Here is a 21,569-nt window from a genome sequence, read left to right on the forward strand (position 1 = left end):
ATGCAGTGAGCATTGTCAGTCAATTTATGCACTCTCCAAGTGAAGACCACATGAATGCAGTTCTTCGGATACTTAGATATTTGAAGTCTGCACCTGGAAAAGGACTTATGTTCTCAAAGCATGGTCATCTAAATATTGATGGTTATTCAGATGCAGATTGGGCAGGTAATGTAACAGATAGAAAATCCACATCGGGTTACTTCACATTCGTGGGAGATAATTTGGTGATATGGAGGAGCAAGAAACAGAATGTAGTAGCTTTATCCAGTGCAGAAGCCGAGTTCAGAGGCATGACTAAAAGGATTTGTGAACTTCTTTGGTTAATAAAGTTTCTTATTGAACTTGGGTATAAACCTACATCTACAATGAATCTCTTTTGTGACAACAAGGCTGCTATAGCTATTGCATAGAATCCGGTTCAGCATGATCGTACTAAACATGTTGAGGTGGATCGACACTTCATCAAACAGAAGCTTGAGGCTAAAGTGTTTCAGTTTCCTTTTGTGAAATCCGATGATCAATTGGCGGATATTTTGACAAAGGCGATTTCCAGTAAAGCATTCCACAATTCATTGGATCAGTTGGACATTGGCGACATCTATGCACCAACGTGAGGGGGAGTGTTGGCGTGACTTGTGGATATTGACTTACTTTCCTTACACACCAAGGATTCCTATTTTATTTGTAATTGATTTACTTTAATTCCTGATTTCCTACTGCAAATAGATTTAGGAATTTATGATTTACTTGTCTATTCAGGTTTTGTTGTATTATAAATATGACCTCCTACAAGGAGAAGAATACATAGAAAATTCCCACAAACAAATATTCTCTCATAGTTTTCATATTTTAGCAGTTATCTGGGGAGTCACTGATGTGTTTATCGACTTTCTTGGAGAGCAAGTTACAAAAATTGGATGGTACAAAGAAAAACTATTGCTGATATGCTCTATGATGGAGAGAGAAATGTTGGGCAGAGCATAAATAATTGTGATTACTTGCTTCACAAGGAACTACACCAGCCATTAATCCCTCACGTGTTCAATGCAGGCTACTCAAACAATGGAACTTGGCCATGGAAAAATTATGAACTTCGTGATAATAGTTTTCAACTAGGCTTTGCAAATTGCTCCAACAATGGCACCATGACAGGGTTAGCTGACCAAATTGTGTCAGCTGGGATAAGTGATTATTCTAGTTCAACTGGTGAATGGGGGATGCAGTCTCAGGTTTTGGTACAGAATAAAATGTTGCTTCGATGGGATCGGAGAAGTGGAGAAACAATTTTCGACCAACATAAATCAATGGCATTGAGAAAAGCACAAAGCTTTGGTCATGTGGTGACACAAAACAGAGTGAATTATAATGTTCCTCAGCAGTTTATGGAGGCTGCTCAACCATGCTTACTTGACGAGGCGTTGCCAATTTCATTCTGGTCAAATCCTCTGCAATTTTACATGAATTACTCTCTCTCTCTCTCTCTCTATGAACGTAGACTTAATTTTATTTGAGAGACACCCTTTAGGGTCTCCTACAATTTTTTCTCAATGATCCAAATAATCTAATTTTTAAGTCTACATTCATAGATCATCCTTGCAAAAAATTAGACAAATCGGAAACTGTTACGACATCTAATTGTGTCCTACAAAATCAAGGAACACAATGAATGCTTCAAGAAATTACTAAAATTTCAATAATTTAATTGAGTAGTCAAATGATATCGGATTCAAGTGATTTTTTTGTAAATATGATCTTCGAATGAATATCTAAAAAATAGACGTGTGGATTAATGAAGTACAATGTATAGTGGGCCCTACAAAGGTGTCCCTCAAATAAACTTATTTGAGGGATCCCACAACCAAAGCTCACTTATATATATATATATATATATATATATATATTTGTATGTATTTGTTCCATTTGTTTTTGCCTTGTGGAGTTGGCTAGAAGCAAGAGGAAGCCTCTTTCCAAAGTGCCTTAATAAAAACAGCCCCAAAAGAAGCAAGAACACCCATAAATCTGATATCAAAGAAACACCAAGGAAGCTTACAAGTTAGCTCTTTCTCTGACTCAATTTTTTTATACATTCACATACATGATTAAGAAAATAGTGATATAAGCATACAATATATATATATATATATATATATATATATAATATGTATAAAAAATAGGTTCTCATATACCAGAGGCCCATATGATTAGTAGAAAGCACCCTAGCTATCCTCTGGAAAACGACGTTTGACCCACAGAAGCATAGGAGTAGTGAAGCATTTGCATTGCATAGATAACACTTTGCAAGAACTATATGACTTGGATGACAAAGAGAACCCTTGGGCGGTCCCAAATTCTTAAAGCTTTTACTTTGCCTTGAAGGTAAAGCTCAGCAGGGCTTATAGCTCTGCATTTGGGGTGGTTGGTGGTGCATATATAAAAAAAAATGTACCTTTCAAATATGAGGTTTCTGAAATCTTCTCCTTGGCCCATTTTAAAAATATGAGGTTTCTGAAATCCTGTCCTTGGTTTAGCAATCCCAGCCTTTAAGTCAGTCAAAGGCAATGCGAAGTCCTTATCAGTATTTTGCTTACAAGGTTTCATGTACAACCCCTTCACAATTCCTACCTAATTAATGAGCCACACAATCCTTGAACAAACTAAAAAGGAATGCGCATATTTGCCTCTACACATTCATATAAATATTTGGCATCTTTGTCTTCGTCCCTCATTGCCTCATTGCCTCATCACATAAGCACACCACAAGTGAAATTGTGATCACCAGGGAGAAAAAAATGGCTAGCAGTTGCCGGAACAGACTCTTCTCTGGGTTGCTGTTTCTTTGCTTTGGGTTTCTGGGCTTTATCACTTCTCCAGCAGAAGCTGCCATAAAGAAATACCAATTTGATGTGAGTTGTTTCAAATGCTCTAATATCATTTACATGTACACACAGCTTTGAAACAACAAATTGAAAATGAAAAAGGAAGAAGAAAAAAGAAAGAAAAAATTTGTACTTCGTGCATGGATTCCAGTTATAACATCCTCTGTGTTCTCACAGGTCCAAGTGAAGAATGTGAGTAGATTGTGCCATGCAAAACCCATTGTTACTATAAATGGAAGGTTTCCGGGGCCTACAATCTATGTCAGGGAAGGAGACAGAGTTCTCATCAATGTTACCAACCATGCTCAATACAACATGTCAATTCACTGGTAAGAGTTAAACTAAATTAACCAAACAAACAAGTGATCAAATCAAAATTAGGAAAATATAGCAAAATGTCATAACTTATAGCTGATTGAGTTATATATGTTCTTACAGGCATGGACTGAAGCAATATCGAAATGGTTGGGCAGACGGACCAGCTTATGTAACACAATGTCCAATTCAGACTGGAAGTAGCTACACTTATGACTTTAATGTAACAGGCCAAAGAGGAACTCTATGGTGGCATGCACACATTCTTTGGCTGAGGGCTACTGTCTATGGTGCAATTGTCATCCTGCCTAAACAAGGCACCCCGTTTCCCTTCCCACAACCATACAGGGAAGCTGAAATTATACTCGGAGAATGGTGGAATGGCAATGTGGAAGAGTTTGTCAACAAAGCAAACAACTTGGGATTGCCACCAAACTCCTCGGATGCACACACAATCAATGGGAAGCCAGGACCATTGTTTCCTTGCTATGAGAAACGTAAGCACAACATAATCACAGAAAATACAAGTATATCACATTTTGGGATTAAGTCCAAACCCGAAAGGTGGTTCATAAAGTTCTAATTTCAATTCTGTTCTGTTTTTCTTGTTTTAGATACTTTTGTTATGGAGGTTGAGCAAGGGAAGACCTATCTCCTGAGAATTATTAATGCTGCTCTCAACGATGAACTTTTCTTCGGCATTGCCGGTCACAACTTGACAGTGGTGGAGGTTGATGCAGTGTACACAAAACCATTCACTTCTGAAGCCATACTAATTGCACCTGGCCAGACCACAAATGTTTTGGTCCAAGCCAATCAAGCTTCAGGCAGATACTTCATGGCTGCTAGGCCTTTCATGGATGCTCCAATTGCCGTAGACAACAAGACAGCCACAGGAATATTCCAATACAGAGGCATCCCCAGCACAGTTCTACCAAGCCTTCCTCAACTGCCTGCCTCTAATGACACAGCCTTTGCTCTAAGCTACAACAAGAAACTCAAGAGCTTAAACACTCCAAATTTTCCAGCAAATGTTCCTCTCAAAGTTGACAGAAAGCTCTTTTACACCATTGGTTTTGGAAAAGAATCATGCCCAACTTGCCTTAATGGAACAAGATTTGTTGCTTCCTTGAACAATATCTCTTTTGAGATGCCTCAGGTTGGGCTTCTACAAGCCCATTACTTCAATCTCAAAGGGGTTTTTAAAACTGACTTCCCTGATAGGCCACACACTCCTTTCAATTACACTGGTGCACCACTTACTGCCAATCTTGGGACTTCCACAGGGACTAGGCTGAGCAAGATTGCCTTCAACTCTACAGTTGAGCTGGTGTTGCAGGACACTAATCTTCTAACGGTTGAGTCACATCCCTTCCATCTCCATGGATACAACTTCTTTGTTGTTGGAACCGGGATTGGGAATTTTGATCCTGCCAAGGACCCTGCTAAATACAACTTGGTTGATCCTGTTGAGAGAAACACAGTTGGAGTTCCCACCGGTGGTTGGACCGCCATTCGTTTTAGAGCTGATAATCCAGGTATGATAATAATTGCAACATTCATTTCGAGTAATGTTACATGTACCACATTTACTGACGATAGTGGGAAAAAAAAAACTATTATATCTATCATAGAGGTAGAAGTTAGAATTCACTCATATATAATAATGACAGGCTTGTGGGTTATTTACTTATTATAAGCTTTGCTTCCTTTGTTTGAATGTCTAGGCGTTTGGTTCATGCACTGTCATTTGGAGCTTCATACAGGGTGGGGATTGAAAACAGCATTCGTCGTAGAAGATGGACCAGGATCAGATCACTCTGTTCTGCCTCCGCCTAAGGATCTTCCGCCATGCTAATGATGCGTGGACTGTTCGTATCAATCTGCTTACTTACACTTCTTGCAAAAGTTGCAGAAGCTAGGTTTCTTGATGGTTACAAACAATTATCAAGGGGAAAAAGAATCAATTTGTATGAGACTGAAAACGTAATAAATTAAATACAAATTTATAAATTAAACCATACTATGTAACAATTGTTTTCTTTCATCATATTTCTTCTGATTAATACTGGAAATAATTTATATAACCACATCCTGTGCATTTCCACTTTTTTGAATTCTGATCATAACCTGAAAACAGTTGAAGCTTTACAAAAATCTGGAGATGGCAGACATAAGAACACTCCTAAGAGAGCAGCATCCATGTTTAAGGGAGGAGCTAACATATATATTAATATGGCTTTCCTTCACCCAGATCACATATGGAGGACAAGTTACACAGTTTAGCCAAATTAAAGGGCAACACTCGTTAAACCAAAAGATAAAAAGTCAATTACACCTTGAAAAGAAAAAAAATAATAATAATAATAAAATAATAATAATAAATAATAATAAAATAAAAGAAAGAGGGCAAGTCTATGTGTTTGTATATGGGGCTCTAAAATTGGTGGACAGAGAGCCCAACGGCAATCTTTGTTACAGAGGGATAATATGATGGCTCACGTCAATGGTAGAGGCAGAGGAATTTTGATGGAAATTGAAATGTGTCTTTAGGGAATTGCTCAAAACTGAAACTATAAGAATAAAATTGACAAAATTAAAACTACATGGATTAAAGTGGTAAAACTGACAAACTATAAGGACTAAAAGTAAACTTTTGCCAAATTAACACCAAATTTATAATCGTACAACTAAATGCTGAAAGAGGTACCAACTAACTCTTTGATCTCCTGGTATTTTCTCTTCAAAATGTTGAAAGAGGTATCAAATTCAAATTCCCAAGCCAACTGTAGTTTAACGGGAATGCAGCCGTACTAGTGTGATTTATTCAATATCATTATTTCGTAAGTATCAAGAGCTAGAATTTGTTTAAATGTTGAGTAGTCACTAACTAGCTATTGATGTAATATTATTTTCTCTCTCCTGTGTGGAAGAAGTTACCAACCTTTTTTTTTATATGAGGAAAGTTACCAACTTTGTATTCTCCATAAAACATGTATATTTAGTCACAAAACAAATAATAACGTTTAATAGGAAGAGACTAGAAAATTACTCGTCTTTAAATGAAGTTGTTAAACTATTTGTAGTTTACTCTAACAATAATGTTGTTCTTACCTCTACCAACATTTCAATTTTATCACTTCAATAATAACACGCAATTAAATACCTAAATAGCCTGCGTATTCTACTATTGGTAAATTTAATTGGTGGTTGTGTTTTTCTTTCGCCAATTTCGTCCATGTGTTTAAACTATGTTAGAAAAAGTCATAAAACATTTTTAGATTAGTAAAAAGACAATATATAATTTTCTTAAACTAAGAAATTGTATTCAAAAGAAAAAAATGGGATTGAAAATAGAAAAAACAAAAATTTTGCGGTTTCGATCTAAAACGACATGCTGACTGAAATTTGTTCTTGATTAGTAGTTTGCAGAAGCCTCGGTATTTCATGCGCTTGACTTGATGAGCTAATTAGGGTTAAGCTCCTTCCAATCTAAACACAACACTTGACGATCCAACTAATTTAAGCGCAGAGCCTGCAATTGCTCGTGAGTAAGCCCAAAAGCCATCACTATTTTAATAATGATATATCATTTGTCTCCTTACATAACCCGCAGTTCGAGATTATAAATGACAAAACAAATTCAAAGTTTTAAACGAACTCTAAAATTAACTGAGTACATCATATAATTTAGTACACTTCTAATATTTTAATCAAAATATAAAATTAATTAAGTACACTTTATTCAACTATTCAAAAATACTCATAGTACACCTTAATACACTCTATCACACAATACCAAATTCATATGATGATGACGATAGATATGTCAATTAAAGTAAGGGGAATGCTAGCAACTTTCTCTCTAACCTTCTCCTTTGGACCTTCTCCCTTCTTTACTTGGTGTTATTCTCTTTACACATAAAACAATGCCATTAATATATTATACAAGCTAAATTTTGCTTTACAAGCTTACCCTCATTAAATATATTCAATTTATCCCAAAAAAAATTCACAACTTTCTTATTATTTTATTACTATTATTTTTTTAAAGAAAATGTCTGTTTTTTTTTTTTATAAAAAGAAGTAATGTTCGGTTTTAACACAAAGGGTTTGATTGCATTTCTTATACTACTAAATAAACAAAAATATCCCCCAAATCTGAGTAGAAACAAAACAACACATTTTAATATAGCAAATTACAAAACACCAAATAGTGAAATCTTTATACAATATTAAAGTCTTCCTCAATTTCCTCTAGTAGTAGTAGAAACATATGATTATCTTCCCAGACTTCACTTCACTTCTCTTCTTCAAAGGTTCACTTCACTTCTCATCTTCCCAGACATTCATATGCAACCTAATGTATCAAATTAAATTCAATTGGTCAAACAAGCATAAACAAAGTTCTTATAAATAAATAAAAATTCTATAAATAAATAAATAAAAAGTTCTTATAACAATACCATCTAGCTTGAAGCATTCCACAATTACATATAGTAGATATCCTTAATACAAAAATATTAGTTATAAACACAAATAGGATCAAATGACAAAGTAACTACCATGTCCATATTTACTTTCATTCCATTATGCCCTTCAAAGTCTCATATTCATCCTATAACATATCAAAGAAAAACAAGAATTCATAAGTGACAAAATTCAATAAAAGGTTATGATTATTAAGTTGAAAAGGAAGAATTTGTGTAATGCACCAATGGTATACAAACTATTTGTTGCAAGTGGTGAGTGGATTGTGAAGAAGCATCATGTGTGTTGTTTGACACCTTCATATGTATATGTTATATATGCACCTACAGGTAATTCCAAAAGAAAACATTGCAGTCTTAGTACATTTTCCCATTATAAGATAGAAGATAAATAACATTAGATGAAAAGTATATTTAATTACAATGACAATATGTAGATCCAATATATGCCTTATGTGAATAAAATTCAATTATATGAAAACCTAAATATATTACAGTTTAGATTAACAAAAGAAAAGCTGAAGAAATACCCATCACCTAAGAAAATATTTTGAAGATATCAATTTTCAGCACAATAATACATCAGAAATGCATACCTTTGACCAAGACTTAAGCTGAACCTGAGTTGAAAATGCGCGTCTTCTTCTGAAAGATAAAGCAAAGAGAAGACATTTTTGCTTCAAGGGCAAATAGGAAAATATAATTTCGGTTGGTTTTTCTATAATAAATAGCATTGTTTTATGTGTAAAATGCGTGTCAACACAATAAGGTCCAAATTCATATGATGATTACGATAGATATGTCAATTAAAGTAAAGCCCCATTTTATGAAATGAACCCCACTGAAACTGAAAGATAGGTCATAAATATGACCAAGATGATGATGATTCTTCTTAAATCTTTTTCAGCACAAAAGTTTTAATGCTATCACGAGAAGACCGTGGTGGTATTGCTACTTTTTTTTTTTCTTTATGGTATGAATAGAAAAAGTCATTGAATTCAAGACGTATATGATTTGTTTCATCAAATTCCATTCAGGCTTTATATGTGTGTGTTTTTTTGTTCGAATGATGAAATTTCATTACAAAAAACTCAACTAAGAGGATGGTACAAATACAGCAATACAAGGAAGTAAAAATCTAGTTTGTAATATCATATGAACGGAAGCAATAGACTACCCTAGATAATGATATCAACAGATAAACAAAACTAAAAATTGATAAAAACTAACCAAAATTTAAAACAACATAGCAACAAAAACCACAGAAAAGCACAAGCACCACCAAACAGCCACCATAAACTATCAACACTCAAGGCAACCCCAAGGAAAAATTACATTTGTTTCCCAATTCAATATATCTTTTTTGGTCATTTTATATTATGGTAAATTAGGAATTCAATAAATACTTTGGTAGTAGGGTGTACTCACTTAATTTTAGGGTTCGTTTAGCAGCACTTTAAATTTAACATTAGTGACACCAACTTGTATATCAACTTTTTTGTACCAACTGATGTGGCATATGACATGAACTGTCTTATCATGTGGTATGTAAAAATTGGTATACAAGTTGGTGCCTGTAGTATTATTGTAAATTTAATATGTCAAATTTGACTAAAATACTTGTTTGACCTAGAACCTCATCTAATTTTCTCGGCTTGCATCGAGAGTATATAATCATTTGAAACTGTTGCTTAAATAGGAAGTGCTTATGTTTGTAAGCATTTTTTTTTATTAGAAGTATATTCTAAAAAAATAATAATAATTACGTCTCACTTTCTAAAAATAACAACTGAAAAAACTTGAAAGTAATTTACAAAAATGCGCTTCATAAAGCACTTTTATGACTCACAAACACTTTTAGCTATATTCCAATTTCTCCTTTTGGAGGCCTCCATGTCCAGGTTTATCAACTGGTAGGGGCACATAAATTGCCAACGCCAACTCCACTTTTGGATGACCCATGTTATATGCATAGAGACAAAATTCAGACACTTTATGTGAACATTGTAAGGCCATTTTTTAGGACAAAAATGGGTTGTTGGAACGAGATAGCCATGATTGCCAGTGCCACCCACTGAATATTTATCATCAGAACATGGAATTCCAAAAATAAGTCTGAAAGGTATGATTTATATTAAGATTCTAGAGCACTGAGTTTCCCCTTAATACACGATTAATAAAGATAGGTTTTTCTAAAACAATAATAAAATATTCTTCTTTTAGTGGAATAGAGATGAACACTCGAATTCGAGATATATTCTAATATTAAAAAAGTAAAATATAACTAGATTAAAAGAATTACTTATTATATGAATAAGGGAAGTAACGAACCGGGAAACTTAAGAATGTGAATTGGATCTACTCTCTCTAGTTGATTGAGTTATAATTTTGAGGGTTTTGAAATTGCAGATATTAGCATGTAAATTTTTTATTCTTTATGTACGTTAAATGCATGGGAAGTCATGAATTGAAATAATTTCAATATCCCTATATTAGAGTAGGAATAGAGAATAATTCCAATCTATTCTTTTTAAATAATAATAATAATAATAATAATAAACGATGATATATTATTGATGTGAGCAAACAAAAGTACAAAGCAAGTGAGAAACATGACCACCGCTCCACATCTTCTGGGCAACCCGAAGAAAATCATAGCACCATATCGACTAAACTCATAGTTCCGCATTGGCTAAACCCAAACTTAACGCAACCAGACATCTTCCCCTCTTTAAAGATCCAAACCATGTTGAAAGGAGTCAACTCCTTGTTTATGTGGGCCAAAAGACGGTGACTATATTATGGCGACTCTTCCACATCACAAAATAAACTAACAATTTTGAGGAAAAAAGAGATGAAATGAGAAAGGAAGAGGTAGGGAAGGAGGGCGCCAACCTCAAAAAGGGGCGGCGGCTAAGACTTTTTTAATTCCAAACATGCTACATTTGATCTTAGTAAGTATATTGCCCGATTAGTCTTATGGAAGCTAAGATAACTAGTATAATTCATTATATTTAATGTACAACTAGGTACCCTCCATTTCTTCCCTCAAATGAGTACACAGCTGATGTGGCACTAGTGGCTTTGCCACGAGAGAGTAATTATAATTAATGACATTTAAATTTAATTTTATAGATAAGATGCATCCACTTGACCTTGTGGTGGTTAGAATTACAAGAATGTGGCCTGCGCACCAGAATTCCCTGTTTCTTAACCATCTTCGGACAAATAAGATAATACCAGTTTAATTACTGGTTCTTAAATTAATACCAAAACCAGTCAGCTCTCTCTGTTTGAGGCACAAACATATTAGTGATGATGCCTTGCTCAACAGGCCACCACATATTCTCCTCCTCCTATAAATAGTCTCCTAATTTTGGAGCCTCTAAAACCACCAAACCAATCCAATCCAACCCACAATCATTTTTTGAAGTTATTGGTTTCTCGTTTTCCAACCATGTCTTCCATTGGAGCAACTTATGCAACAGTTTATGTGATGCAGAAGCGACAGAAGGAGGAAATGGAGAAGAAGCTAGAGAAAATGGGAGGGAGACCAGGACAGAGCAGTACTGTACAAGACACCAAAGTCTCTGCACATGGGAGGAACAAGAAGGTTTATCCGGGGACTTTTCAGTCCCCGAACGATAGTCCGGTGGAGGCCGGACATAATTAATGTGGCTAATTCTGTGGGTTGTGAGTTTCTCAACTTGTAAGTGATCATGGTGCTGGGTTTATTTACACTACTGTTGCTGGTTATTTCTGTGTACTATTGTAATTGTAATTAATTCTCTAAACATTTAGGTTTTATAAGCTTCCAAGTTTTAGGTTATGCTTGTTCTCAATTTGTATATCTATTACAAGTAAAAGTGGAAGAAGCTTTGCTCTGTGAGTTTCTGAAGTTGTTGCGACGTGTAAAGTTCCGTCGCAATGCTGTCACATATGGGTTTTAACGACGGTGTTGGTGCCTTATACAATGCTTTCTATCTGCCGTAAATGACCCATTTTGTAGTGCTGCTAAGAGCATCTTCCTTCATGCAAAATGTTAAATTTGAATTTAATAACTTACGTAGCAATTTGAAATTTAGTAAAACTTTGAACTTCAAGCGAAATCCCAGATTTCATATCATTTTATTATATTTTTTAATATGATCAATAAACCTATAAAAGAGAATAAATATAATAGTGGTGCTCACGATTGAAAAAATATTAAAATAATATTAGGCATCACACTTGATGAGATGTCATTTTTAACATATTTCTTCTAGCCTTCAAATTCCTATAAGATTATCTCTTCCAAATTGATGTTCCAATATCTTCTTATCATTTTTCCCCACACTTCTTTTCTTCTCTTTTTTTTTTCTTTGAAAAAAAAAAAAAGAGATGAAGTACCCTGAAAATAGAAATAAATGATTGTTCCCTATTCGGTTAAAGTTACTAAATAATTTTTTTAACTTTTGCCATTTCATATCTTCGTGGCAATTTAACATCTCCAAATTCCTTTTGGATATGCTCTAGGCGGGTGTATGACTTTCTTTTTCTATTTTGTCCCTTGTTATGAGTTCACTTTTGTAGTCTGTCACGACAATATCTATCAAGTAATGGCTTGTTGGAAAAAGATATATAGCCATGATTACAATCCTATCCCACTGAATACCATTAGAACATGGAATTACAAAAACACTGAGATATATGATTGCTACTAAGACTCTAACCACTGAGATTATAAAGTTCGTGTTGGAAAACTTGGCTTAGATGACTAGTACTATAAACTAGTCATGTAAAACAAACGATGTTGATACAGATGCTGTTTTTCTGGATGAGGCCAAATAAAAATGAATTCGCGCCATTGGTATTATGAGCAACCTCAATTTTGTATCGAGTGCTTATTTCCTTCCTCTTCTCTTCTCTAGAAGAATGCTGGCCGTATAATTAGGGATAACATGTGGTTTTTTTGTGGTGCGTGGTCATTCCTCTTAGTGTAAAAGAGAAAGTTCATTAAAGAAGAGTTTGTGCTCTTGAGTCATCCTCTAAAGATTTAGAGAGAGATTAGTACTTGTAATCTCATTTTCATTAGTAGAAGTATTTTTGGAAGTCCCATGGTTTTTCGCTTCATATTGGAGGGATTTTCGTGTTAAATTTAGTGTATATTTCCTTTCTATGTATAATTTTTTTAATACAAGTGATGGTTTAAATTACAAAGGAGAGGGGGTTTCTCACACACACTATCAAGGTGTTATGAGGGTTCGAACCTGAGACCATTGGTTTGCAAGTTAATGCCATTTTTCACTAGGCTAGATCTCGTTGGCTCTTCTCTATATTTCTTATAATATTTGTGTTTGAATTGCTATGATTTATAATATTTTTTAATACAAGCGATAGTCTAAACTATAAGAAGAGAGACACACTACAAAAGTATCATGGGGGTTCGAACCTAAGACCACTAATCTATAAGTTAAGATCCTTTTTCACTGGTCAAAACCCCGTTGACCTATGATTTACACTTAAGCATCTGCTTTTGGCTCAACATTAGTAATAGTGTAATTGAGAACGTAAATTCCATATTAAGTCGATTGGCCCGTTGGTCTTATGTATGATCTCATGGCTTTCAGGCAGCAACGATAACCCTTCATTAGATTTAATGTCCAACTATAGGCACCCTCCATTTCTTCCCCAATATGAGCACACAGCTGATATGGCATCTTTTGTGGAATTCTTATGGCACTAGTGGCTTTGCCAACTTGTCATCCTAATTATAATTTATAATTAATTAACCGACATTTAAATTTAATTAGAGGTATAACATGCATCCACTTAATGTAAGAGAGAGAAAGTTCATTAAAGAAGAGTTTGTGCTCTTGAGTCATCCTCTAAAGATTTAGAGAGAGATTAGTACTTGTAATCTCATTTTCATCAGTGGAAGTATTTTCGGAATTTGTCCCATGATTTTTCGCTTTATAACGGAGGGATTTTCATGTTAAATCTAGTGTCTATTTCCTTTTTATGTATATATTTTTTAATATAAGCAATAGTTTAAACTACAAAGAGGAGGAGATTTCTCACACACACTACCAATGTGCTATGTGTTGAAGAATACACACAGTCTCACATCTAAAAATTAACAAAATAGAAAGTCTCATATAATGAATATTAGTCCACTCTAATAAAATTGAGACATTTTGTATAAAAACCCACACCTGCTAAACAGGTGATTAAGTTGGAGACAATATCGATTTTGTTAGTGGTGGGCCAATGGTCTATCCCTTTGAAATCTTAACATGGTATCAGAGCGGGTAAGTTAACTGAGCCTGAATAAACCTAAATTAAACAAACCCCAAATTGAAAATAAATATATTTATTTATAAAATAAATAAAAAATTGAAAAAAAAGGTGACCAATGTGGAATTGGTTGCACGTGTGGCTCAATAAAAAGTGAGACCACGTGGGGAGGAGCGTTGAAGAATACACAATCCCACATCGGGAACTTAACAAAATAGTAAGTCTCATATAATGAATGAGTCCACTTCTAATTAAATCGAGGCCTTTTGTATAAAACCTCACATATACTAAACATGTGGTTAAGTTGATGACAATATCGATGTTGTTAGTAGTGGGCTAAGGGTCCGTCCTTCTGAAATCTTAACACTATGGGGTTTCGAACCTGAGATCATTGGTCTGCAAGTTAAGACATTTTTTCACTAAGCTAGACCCCATTAACTCCCATGTATATTTCTCATACTATTTGCGCTTGATTCATATTTGAATTCCTACAATTTATAATATTTTTTAATACAAACGATAATCTAAACTATAAGGGGAAGGACACATACTACAAAAGTATCATGAGGATTTGAACATGAGACCATTAATTTATAAATGAAGGCCTTTTTCATTGGACTAGAACTCATTGACCTATAATTAACACTTAAGCATCTGCTTTTGGCTCAACATGAGCAAGTCGATTGGCCCGTTAGTCTTGTGTATGATCTCATGGCTTTCAATTGACAGCTAAGATAGCCCTTCATATTAGATTTAATGTTCAACTAGGCACCCTCCATTTCTTTCCCCCAACATGAGCACACAACTGATGTGGCATCTTTCTGGCATTCTTATGGCACTAGTGGCTTTGCCAACGTGTCATCCTAATTATAATTTATAATTAATTAACCGACATTTAAATTTAATTATAGGTATGACATGCATCCACTTAAGCTTCTTGTGGTTAGAAAGAATGTGGTCTGCGCACCACTATTCCTTTTATTTCTGCTCTTAACCATCTTGGAACAAACAAGATAATACCAGTTTAATCACTGGTTCTTAAGATAATACCATAAACAGTCAGCTCTGAAATGCAAATGCTAGTGTTGGCTTGCTAAAAGAACCACATGTTCCCCTATAAATACTCCTCTAATTTGGAAATCTCATACCACCACAACAATTCACTTCTTTTGAGTTGGGTTTCTGTTTTTTAGCCATGTCTTCCATTGGGGCTAGCTATGCTGGGGTTTATGTGATGCAGAAGCGACAGAAGGAGAAAATGGAGAAGAAGGAAGAGGAAACTAGAGGGAAAGGAGAGAGCAGCACAGCAAAGGAGAGCAAAGTCTCTGCACCTGGGAGGACCAAAAAGGTCCATGCAGAGAATTTTCAGGCCTCGGACACTACCCGTCCCTAGAGGAAGGCCGGAGTTAGTGTGCATGGCTTAATGTGTGGAATGGTAGTTTCTAAAGTTTTTACAAATGCTTATGCTTGGTTGATTTTTCAAGTGATTTATTCTTGTTTAACTTGTGTTTTGTAAGTTTCCAAGTTTTAGGTTGTGCTTCCATTTTCACCTTGTATATATATCTACAAGTTGCTATATGTTGTGTGATCGTTCTAAGCTATCTCAATACCAAAAAAATTTAGTTCTGCCTCTCCGTAGTTTTCCCCAATGAAAATACTTTAGATGCAATATTTACGTATCTTTGTGTGATTAACGAATCTTCATTTTACATATATTATAATTAGAACCGTTGATTTACGAAATCACCATTTAAAGATCACCTTTATTATAAATAAATAAAAATTAAAAGTAAGAAAAATCAATCAAATTGGAGTTGTATGGTCATCCAAATGTATGGAGGAAATGTATTGTTCACTACGAACTAACACAATTGAGTTGCACTACTTAAATTCCAAATCATCACCAACCTCTGACTTAAAACAAAAAGAAGGTTTTTTTGTTCTCTAGTTAATACCATGTGAAATATGTAATGTCTAGCTTCCTTAAGCTTTCTAGATAAGCAATCTAGCAAATGTTAGGCCAATGACTTTAAAACCTCGCGTGCTTGAAGACATTATGTGTAAAGACACCCATACAGCACTTCCACTTCCGGAGCCCAACCCAGGCAAAAGGTCCCTTAAAGCATTTCCACCAGTTAGCCCCTTGTCATGGCAAGAGGAGCCCTAGGGCAGCTATTATTCACGTGAATAGTGGCTGCCCTACCCTCCCTTAGCAAAATGTATTTCCAGCAATTTAGGCTTACCATGGCAAATACTATTCATTTTTTTTTGGTTTTTTTCACAACTTTGTTTACTTAAACAATTAATTTGGATAATATTTTCGGATAAGATTTTTGGGTTCCTACGTATGAAAATCATTTTCTCAAGATTTTTAGCGGAGGTGCAATATTGACTAAGTATGAAAAATGATTTTTCAAAATAATCATTTTCTCAAGAAAATTTTTGGCGGCTTTTATTCCTTACACATCAAATAAGAAAACTTGATTTTATGGGATTTTAATATGAAGTATATATTGACTTAATGAGCCATTATTTTTAGCCTAAATCGTATTTTGCACTAAAACCGATTTTTCATATTTTGATTTGGTGGGAATTTGATTTTCTAGTATTTTTATTTGAATCCAAATGAGGGGTACTTCCTTATTTACATTGTAAACTTAAGTAAATGGAGTAATATAAAAATAAATAAAAGTAAAAGGACAAAGACATTTACTTTTATTTATTTTTATATTACTCCATTTACTTAAAATGTTGAAAATGGAAATAAAGTATAGAGAGAAAAAAAAGAGTAATTTTTTGGTATTTTTTTCAATTTTTTATTACAAAAATATTGGTTGTTGGTGTTAAAAGTGAAGAATATTGGTTGGTATTTATAGAAAACAATTTCAGTATTTTTTGGGTATTTTTTTTACATTTTTTTCAATTTTTTTCTTTTTTTTATTGGGAAAAAATTGCCGTTGGATTGCTGGAAAAAGGAGATCAAAGAGCCCAGAGCCAGCCACGTCATCTCAGCCCGCAGGCAAGCACTCGGGCCAAACCCCACCTCAGGCCAGCCCAGGTTGCTGGCCCCCACCTCTTGCCCGAGCTCCATTTTGTTGCTGGAAACGCCTACAAGACCCAAAACCCCCTAGCCCGGGCCCAGCCTGCATTGTTGGAAATGCTCTTAGGCCTCCAATAATGATTCCAAAGCTCAATTTTTGCTCTGGCAAGATACGGAGTCCACCAACCCAAGCAAGATGAGCTCCAGCTCCAGCTCGCGAACAATGATGTCAGCGAAGAATTTTTTTTTAAATATTCTAAAAAATTACCAAAAACTTCTGAATATTTTTTTATTATTAAACTCATACATATAAATAAAAAATTAATCCCATGTGAAAAGTAATTGCCCTTGAGTTGCCATGACAATAAGTGGAAAAGCAACAAAAATATTGCTAGGACAGATACTATTCACATGAACAGTAAATTCTTAAACAAAATAGTCCCCTAAAATATAAGTAGTCTCGACTATGCTGGAATTGACATTCACGAGGGGCATAAACAAACTGAATGGACCGCAACTGTTGTATAGCAATATGAATGTCATACAACCCTCCCTCAAGATTTGCTGACCCTCACAATTCTATAGTGTCCTGCTTTGAAATGCACTGTGAGGATTAATATTTTTTATACAAAAAATTGGGAATTCGGGGCGAGGATGGGGGATAGCCCCCTTATGGGCGTGGAGACGGGGACGAGGATTCTCCAAAACCTCTTGAACTGGGATGAAGCGGGGATGGTATTGCCCGAACAACTTTGAATAAAAGAAAGCTTAATGTAAAGGTAGGCTGGATTTGCATTTGACCAAAATTCTAAAATATAATTACTGCAAGCACCGACCACGCAGGGACATGTTTCACTAATTATGATATAATCCGTCTGATATTTTTCTACTAACAAAAGGTATGCTGCTAGTAAGCTGCACGTCTAACTTGTACATGGAGCAACTTCACACTCTCATCATCACTGAAATAAGCTCCTCCCCTGTGATATGCTAACTGGAACAAAATAGCAAAAAGAGAATCCCTGCCATGCCACGATCCCCATAGATGAGCTACATTTACTAGTTACTCTATCGGTTAACAGCCAATTTCCTACAGCACCACCATTGGGGGCAAGTTAACCAAATTGGTCCCCATCTGTCTCGATTGCCACGAAAGCAAAAATCCTCATGAGTTCCATTGCCAAGGCTGAACACGCCCCAATCCTTTCTTCCAGCATTGTTCAGATTATGCCTAGCTGAAATTCCATAAAGATGATCAGAATCCCATTCGTTCCACCATGGAGCAGCATGATCATTAGAGAAATAGATACGATTCCTCATCACAACACCAAGTTCCGTTGAAGAAACAGACCGCGAACAACATTTGCCTAGAAATAAGATTTTATCCCCCAAATCATGTACCCTCTTCCAGGACATCAGGCTAAAATCCAATGAATATACTTTGAAATCATGTGTTTCAAGAATAGCCTCCGCTTTGGTGTTATAAAGCCTACAAACAAGAAGAAGCTCCCCACAAGATTCCACAAGATACTTCAACACACCACTATTTTCCTGCTCCTCTGACATTATTACTTCATGACAATCTATTTTTACCCCATAAGCATCATATGTTCTAATGCTAGCAAAGATATTAGCAGACTTAATCTGCCAAATGTTATAATCATTGCTTATAAGATAGAAACTTCCATCACAGAAGACAGCATCCTCAAATGGCTCACCATCCAGTTTATGTTTAAGCCATGATTCAGCTCCTGGGACCCAAAAAGAAAGCTCCCGACATTGACTATGAACAAGCATGCAAACATAGTTTTCAAGGATGGGAAGCCCTGAGAGAACAATCTTATGATAAAAGTTCCATGTTTTGGGAAGATCAGTTTTGTTCCTAGAGAATGGATTCAACAAGCTAATCTCAAGATAGAAACAATCAATATGTTTTACCAGAATCAACCAATCTTGATATGATCCCCAACAATATCTTCCATAAGCCTCGGGAAGCACAATGTCCCAATGTTGTTTTTGTAGTATGCTAATACAAGTTCTTACCTCTCTATCTTTGCCAGGCATCATGAGCCATGGCACACCACGGCTTTGCCAACCAGCAAGTTCTTGTGCAACAACATGTCTCCAGGCTTTGCAAACATCACTAACAGATATACAATCAGTCACAGTCAGTCGCTCAAAGATGATCTCAAGGATACCACGAGGCAGCTCTGTCCAATCCAGATTAACAAGCTTCTGCTGCTTCCGTCTTCTATTTCTGCTTCGACCCATCATGCAGCTATATGACTCTACTCACCTACCAAAACAAATATAATTAATGAAATCCTTAAACTATCTTTGGGAGAAAAAGAGAGGGGGGAACGAAATCATAATAACACCAACAAACTCTTAATGAAAGATTGTAAATAAAATTGTAAATGCAACATCAAGAAGTAAGTAGTGTGTGAAAACAGGGTTTTTAGTGCAATAGTATAAGCTTCAATCCAGGTGTGATGTAAGGTTCTCTGTTAAGTAATCCATCGAATCTGCACGTCTTTGGGTTTTACTACACTAGCAACCTCAAAAAATTTACATCAATTAAGAGGCGAGCATGACCCCTAATCAGTGCAAGAAAGGATAATTATCTGCACGCCATTTGTTGTTGTTCTCAGCAGACTAGCAACCGTAGGAGCTTACTGAGCTTCCTGGCTTGATCAAAGGTATTGAGTACAATAAAAGGGTTTGGCTCAAACTTGAAAGAATCTTTGGCTCTTTGAAAATAGCTAAAGTATCCTTGTAGCATTTACACAGTAGAAAGTCGAAATTAAACCCAGAACTGAAATCCACTGCACACTTGCTAGATAACTCTTAACTGCTAGATAAAAAAAGCAGTACTTGTTCCTACGAGTCTAGACCCAGACCTTGTAAGAAGCTCAAAGCAAATAAAAGCACAGACACAAAATAAAACCAGAATTACTTTCAAGAAAGAAAGTTCCGAACTTTCTTCCATTGAACCATGCAAAATTGAAAATAGCAACCCTTTCAATGAATTTTGGAAGATTTTAAAGCCATCAGTGCATTTCACTTGACACCCATTTATCCAATGCGTGCATGCAACAATCAAAAGCTACCGTAGACCCCCTTAACCCATTTATCCAGTAAGATTTTGTTAAAAATAGCACCCATCATTGTGTATTCATTTGGCCACCAAATGCTTACACAAGCATATAATGTCGTCATTCAAAATGTAGACAGCGTCAAAAGCTAAATAACAAGGAAAGAAACACTACAAAGGGATCAATGGTTGAGTTCAGTGAATATATTTACTTCTAGTGATTGTAAAAAGAAAAAAAAGAAAAAAAAAAGGAAAGAAAATAGCATGAGACTCAGAATCAGTAAGTGCAAATAAAAGTAAATAAAGCATAATCCACTTACCAAATGATGTCCAGACGTTGCAGACTAACAGCTAGAAGAACAAAGAGGAAAGTTGCATGTCTAGGTTTTACAGGAATGAAACTACAGTCGTTGCTGGAATGGAACGCCAGCAAACAACATAGCTGCTTCAGAAGAAAGAAGAAGTCTCTCGAAGGAAAAGGAATCGCTGCTTACGAAAACGGTATGCGTCAAATTTTGATTCCTCGTTTCTGCCCAAAAGAGAAAAGATAACGGGCTGAGAATTGCGCTTGGAGTCTGGGCTTGGCCCAAGCTGTATCTACGAGACGGGTCACATAGTGGGCCATCTTAGCCCAGTTCACTATGCAAATTTATTTTTTCACTTTTGAGATCATTTTCCAAGTTTTCTTTTCTTAGAAAACGATACTCTAATGTACGGAGAGGAGATCAAACTCGAATACAAAAGAATAAACACATTGTTTTAGCCAACTTCGAACCCACATCCGCTCCAATTTACTAGGATTGAAAATAAAATTGAATTGATAAGTTTAAAAAGGAATTAATATCCCTCAACTAGTTGGTGTTATTTTTCAGCAGAATTCCTACTCGGATGTGTTTTTGTTTTTCAGCCATGTCTTTGGCAGCGCCGGCCCTGGACAAGAGTTGGAAGTATGATCGCCCAAGGCCCATTGTCCAAAGGGGCCTAGTTTTCTGTTTTCCTTTTAATATATGTATTATATATTATTACGAACAAAAAAAAAAGAACAGAAGAGGAGTCCATGTCCATGTGGGTCTCTGTCTGCATGCAAACGAGAAATTATAGAATAGTACGGTTATCATCACGTTAGCTGATGATACTTCCACTCAAAATATGTCATGTGTCATACTTTTAAACAAGTCACTTTATTATACAGCTGGAATTGAAACCTAAAATAAAATTAAAAAAAAATCGAAAAAGACAAGAGACGAGCAATTGCCCACACCAACCTAGTTGCCTACTCCCGCATTGCGTACCTTGCTCGCCTCTTTCTATCTCTCATACAGGTCCCCAGTCTCTCTTGGAGTAAGCTCCTTTCTGTCAATAAAGAAGTGAGGAATCTCTTAGAATCTCCTTTAGATTCTTCGCTAGAGTAGAAATTTCATAGTCAGTCGGGGGGCTTGCTCCACTTCCACGTCTTCCATAAATAGAATAACGCCCTC

At 35.5% G+C, this 21,569-nt stretch overlaps 2 protein-coding genes across 2 annotated transcripts; one reads left to right on the top strand and one right to left on the bottom strand.

Moving 5' to 3' along the window:
• The first annotated feature begins 2,712 nt into the window (after positions 1–2,712).
• LOC103344328 (laccase-11-like) lies at positions 2,713–5,267 on the top strand. Its single transcript, XM_089044133.1, has 5 exons — positions 2,713–2,903; positions 3,054–3,205; positions 3,315–3,688; positions 3,806–4,729; positions 4,919–5,267. Exons 1-5 carry the CDS (start codon positions 2,790–2,792, stop codon positions 5,047–5,049), a joined length of 1,695 nt encoding a protein of 564 aa, XP_088900259.1. The 5' UTR covers positions 2,713–2,789; the 3' UTR covers positions 5,050–5,267.
• Positions 5,268–17,493: 12,226 nt separating this feature from the next.
• Positions 17,494–20,587, bottom strand: LOC103343243 (putative F-box protein At3g25750). The gene is made up of 2 exons (XM_008246909.3): positions 20,412–20,587; positions 17,494–19,293 (listed from the first exon to the last, which is right to left on the bottom strand). The coding sequence occupies exon 2, from the start codon at positions 19,269–19,271 to the stop codon at positions 18,066–18,068; it is 1,206 nt and encodes a 401-aa protein (XP_008245131.2). The 5' UTR covers positions 19,272–19,293; positions 20,412–20,587; the 3' UTR covers positions 17,494–18,065.
• Positions 20,588–21,569: the final 982 nt, after the last annotated feature.

This window comes from Prunus mume, linkage group LG1, assembly GCF_029339155.1.
Source record: "Prunus mume cultivar Tortuosa linkage group LG1, ASM2933915v1, whole genome shotgun sequence".
Lineage (NCBI taxonomy): Eukaryota > Viridiplantae > Streptophyta > Magnoliopsida > Rosales > Rosaceae > Prunus > Prunus mume.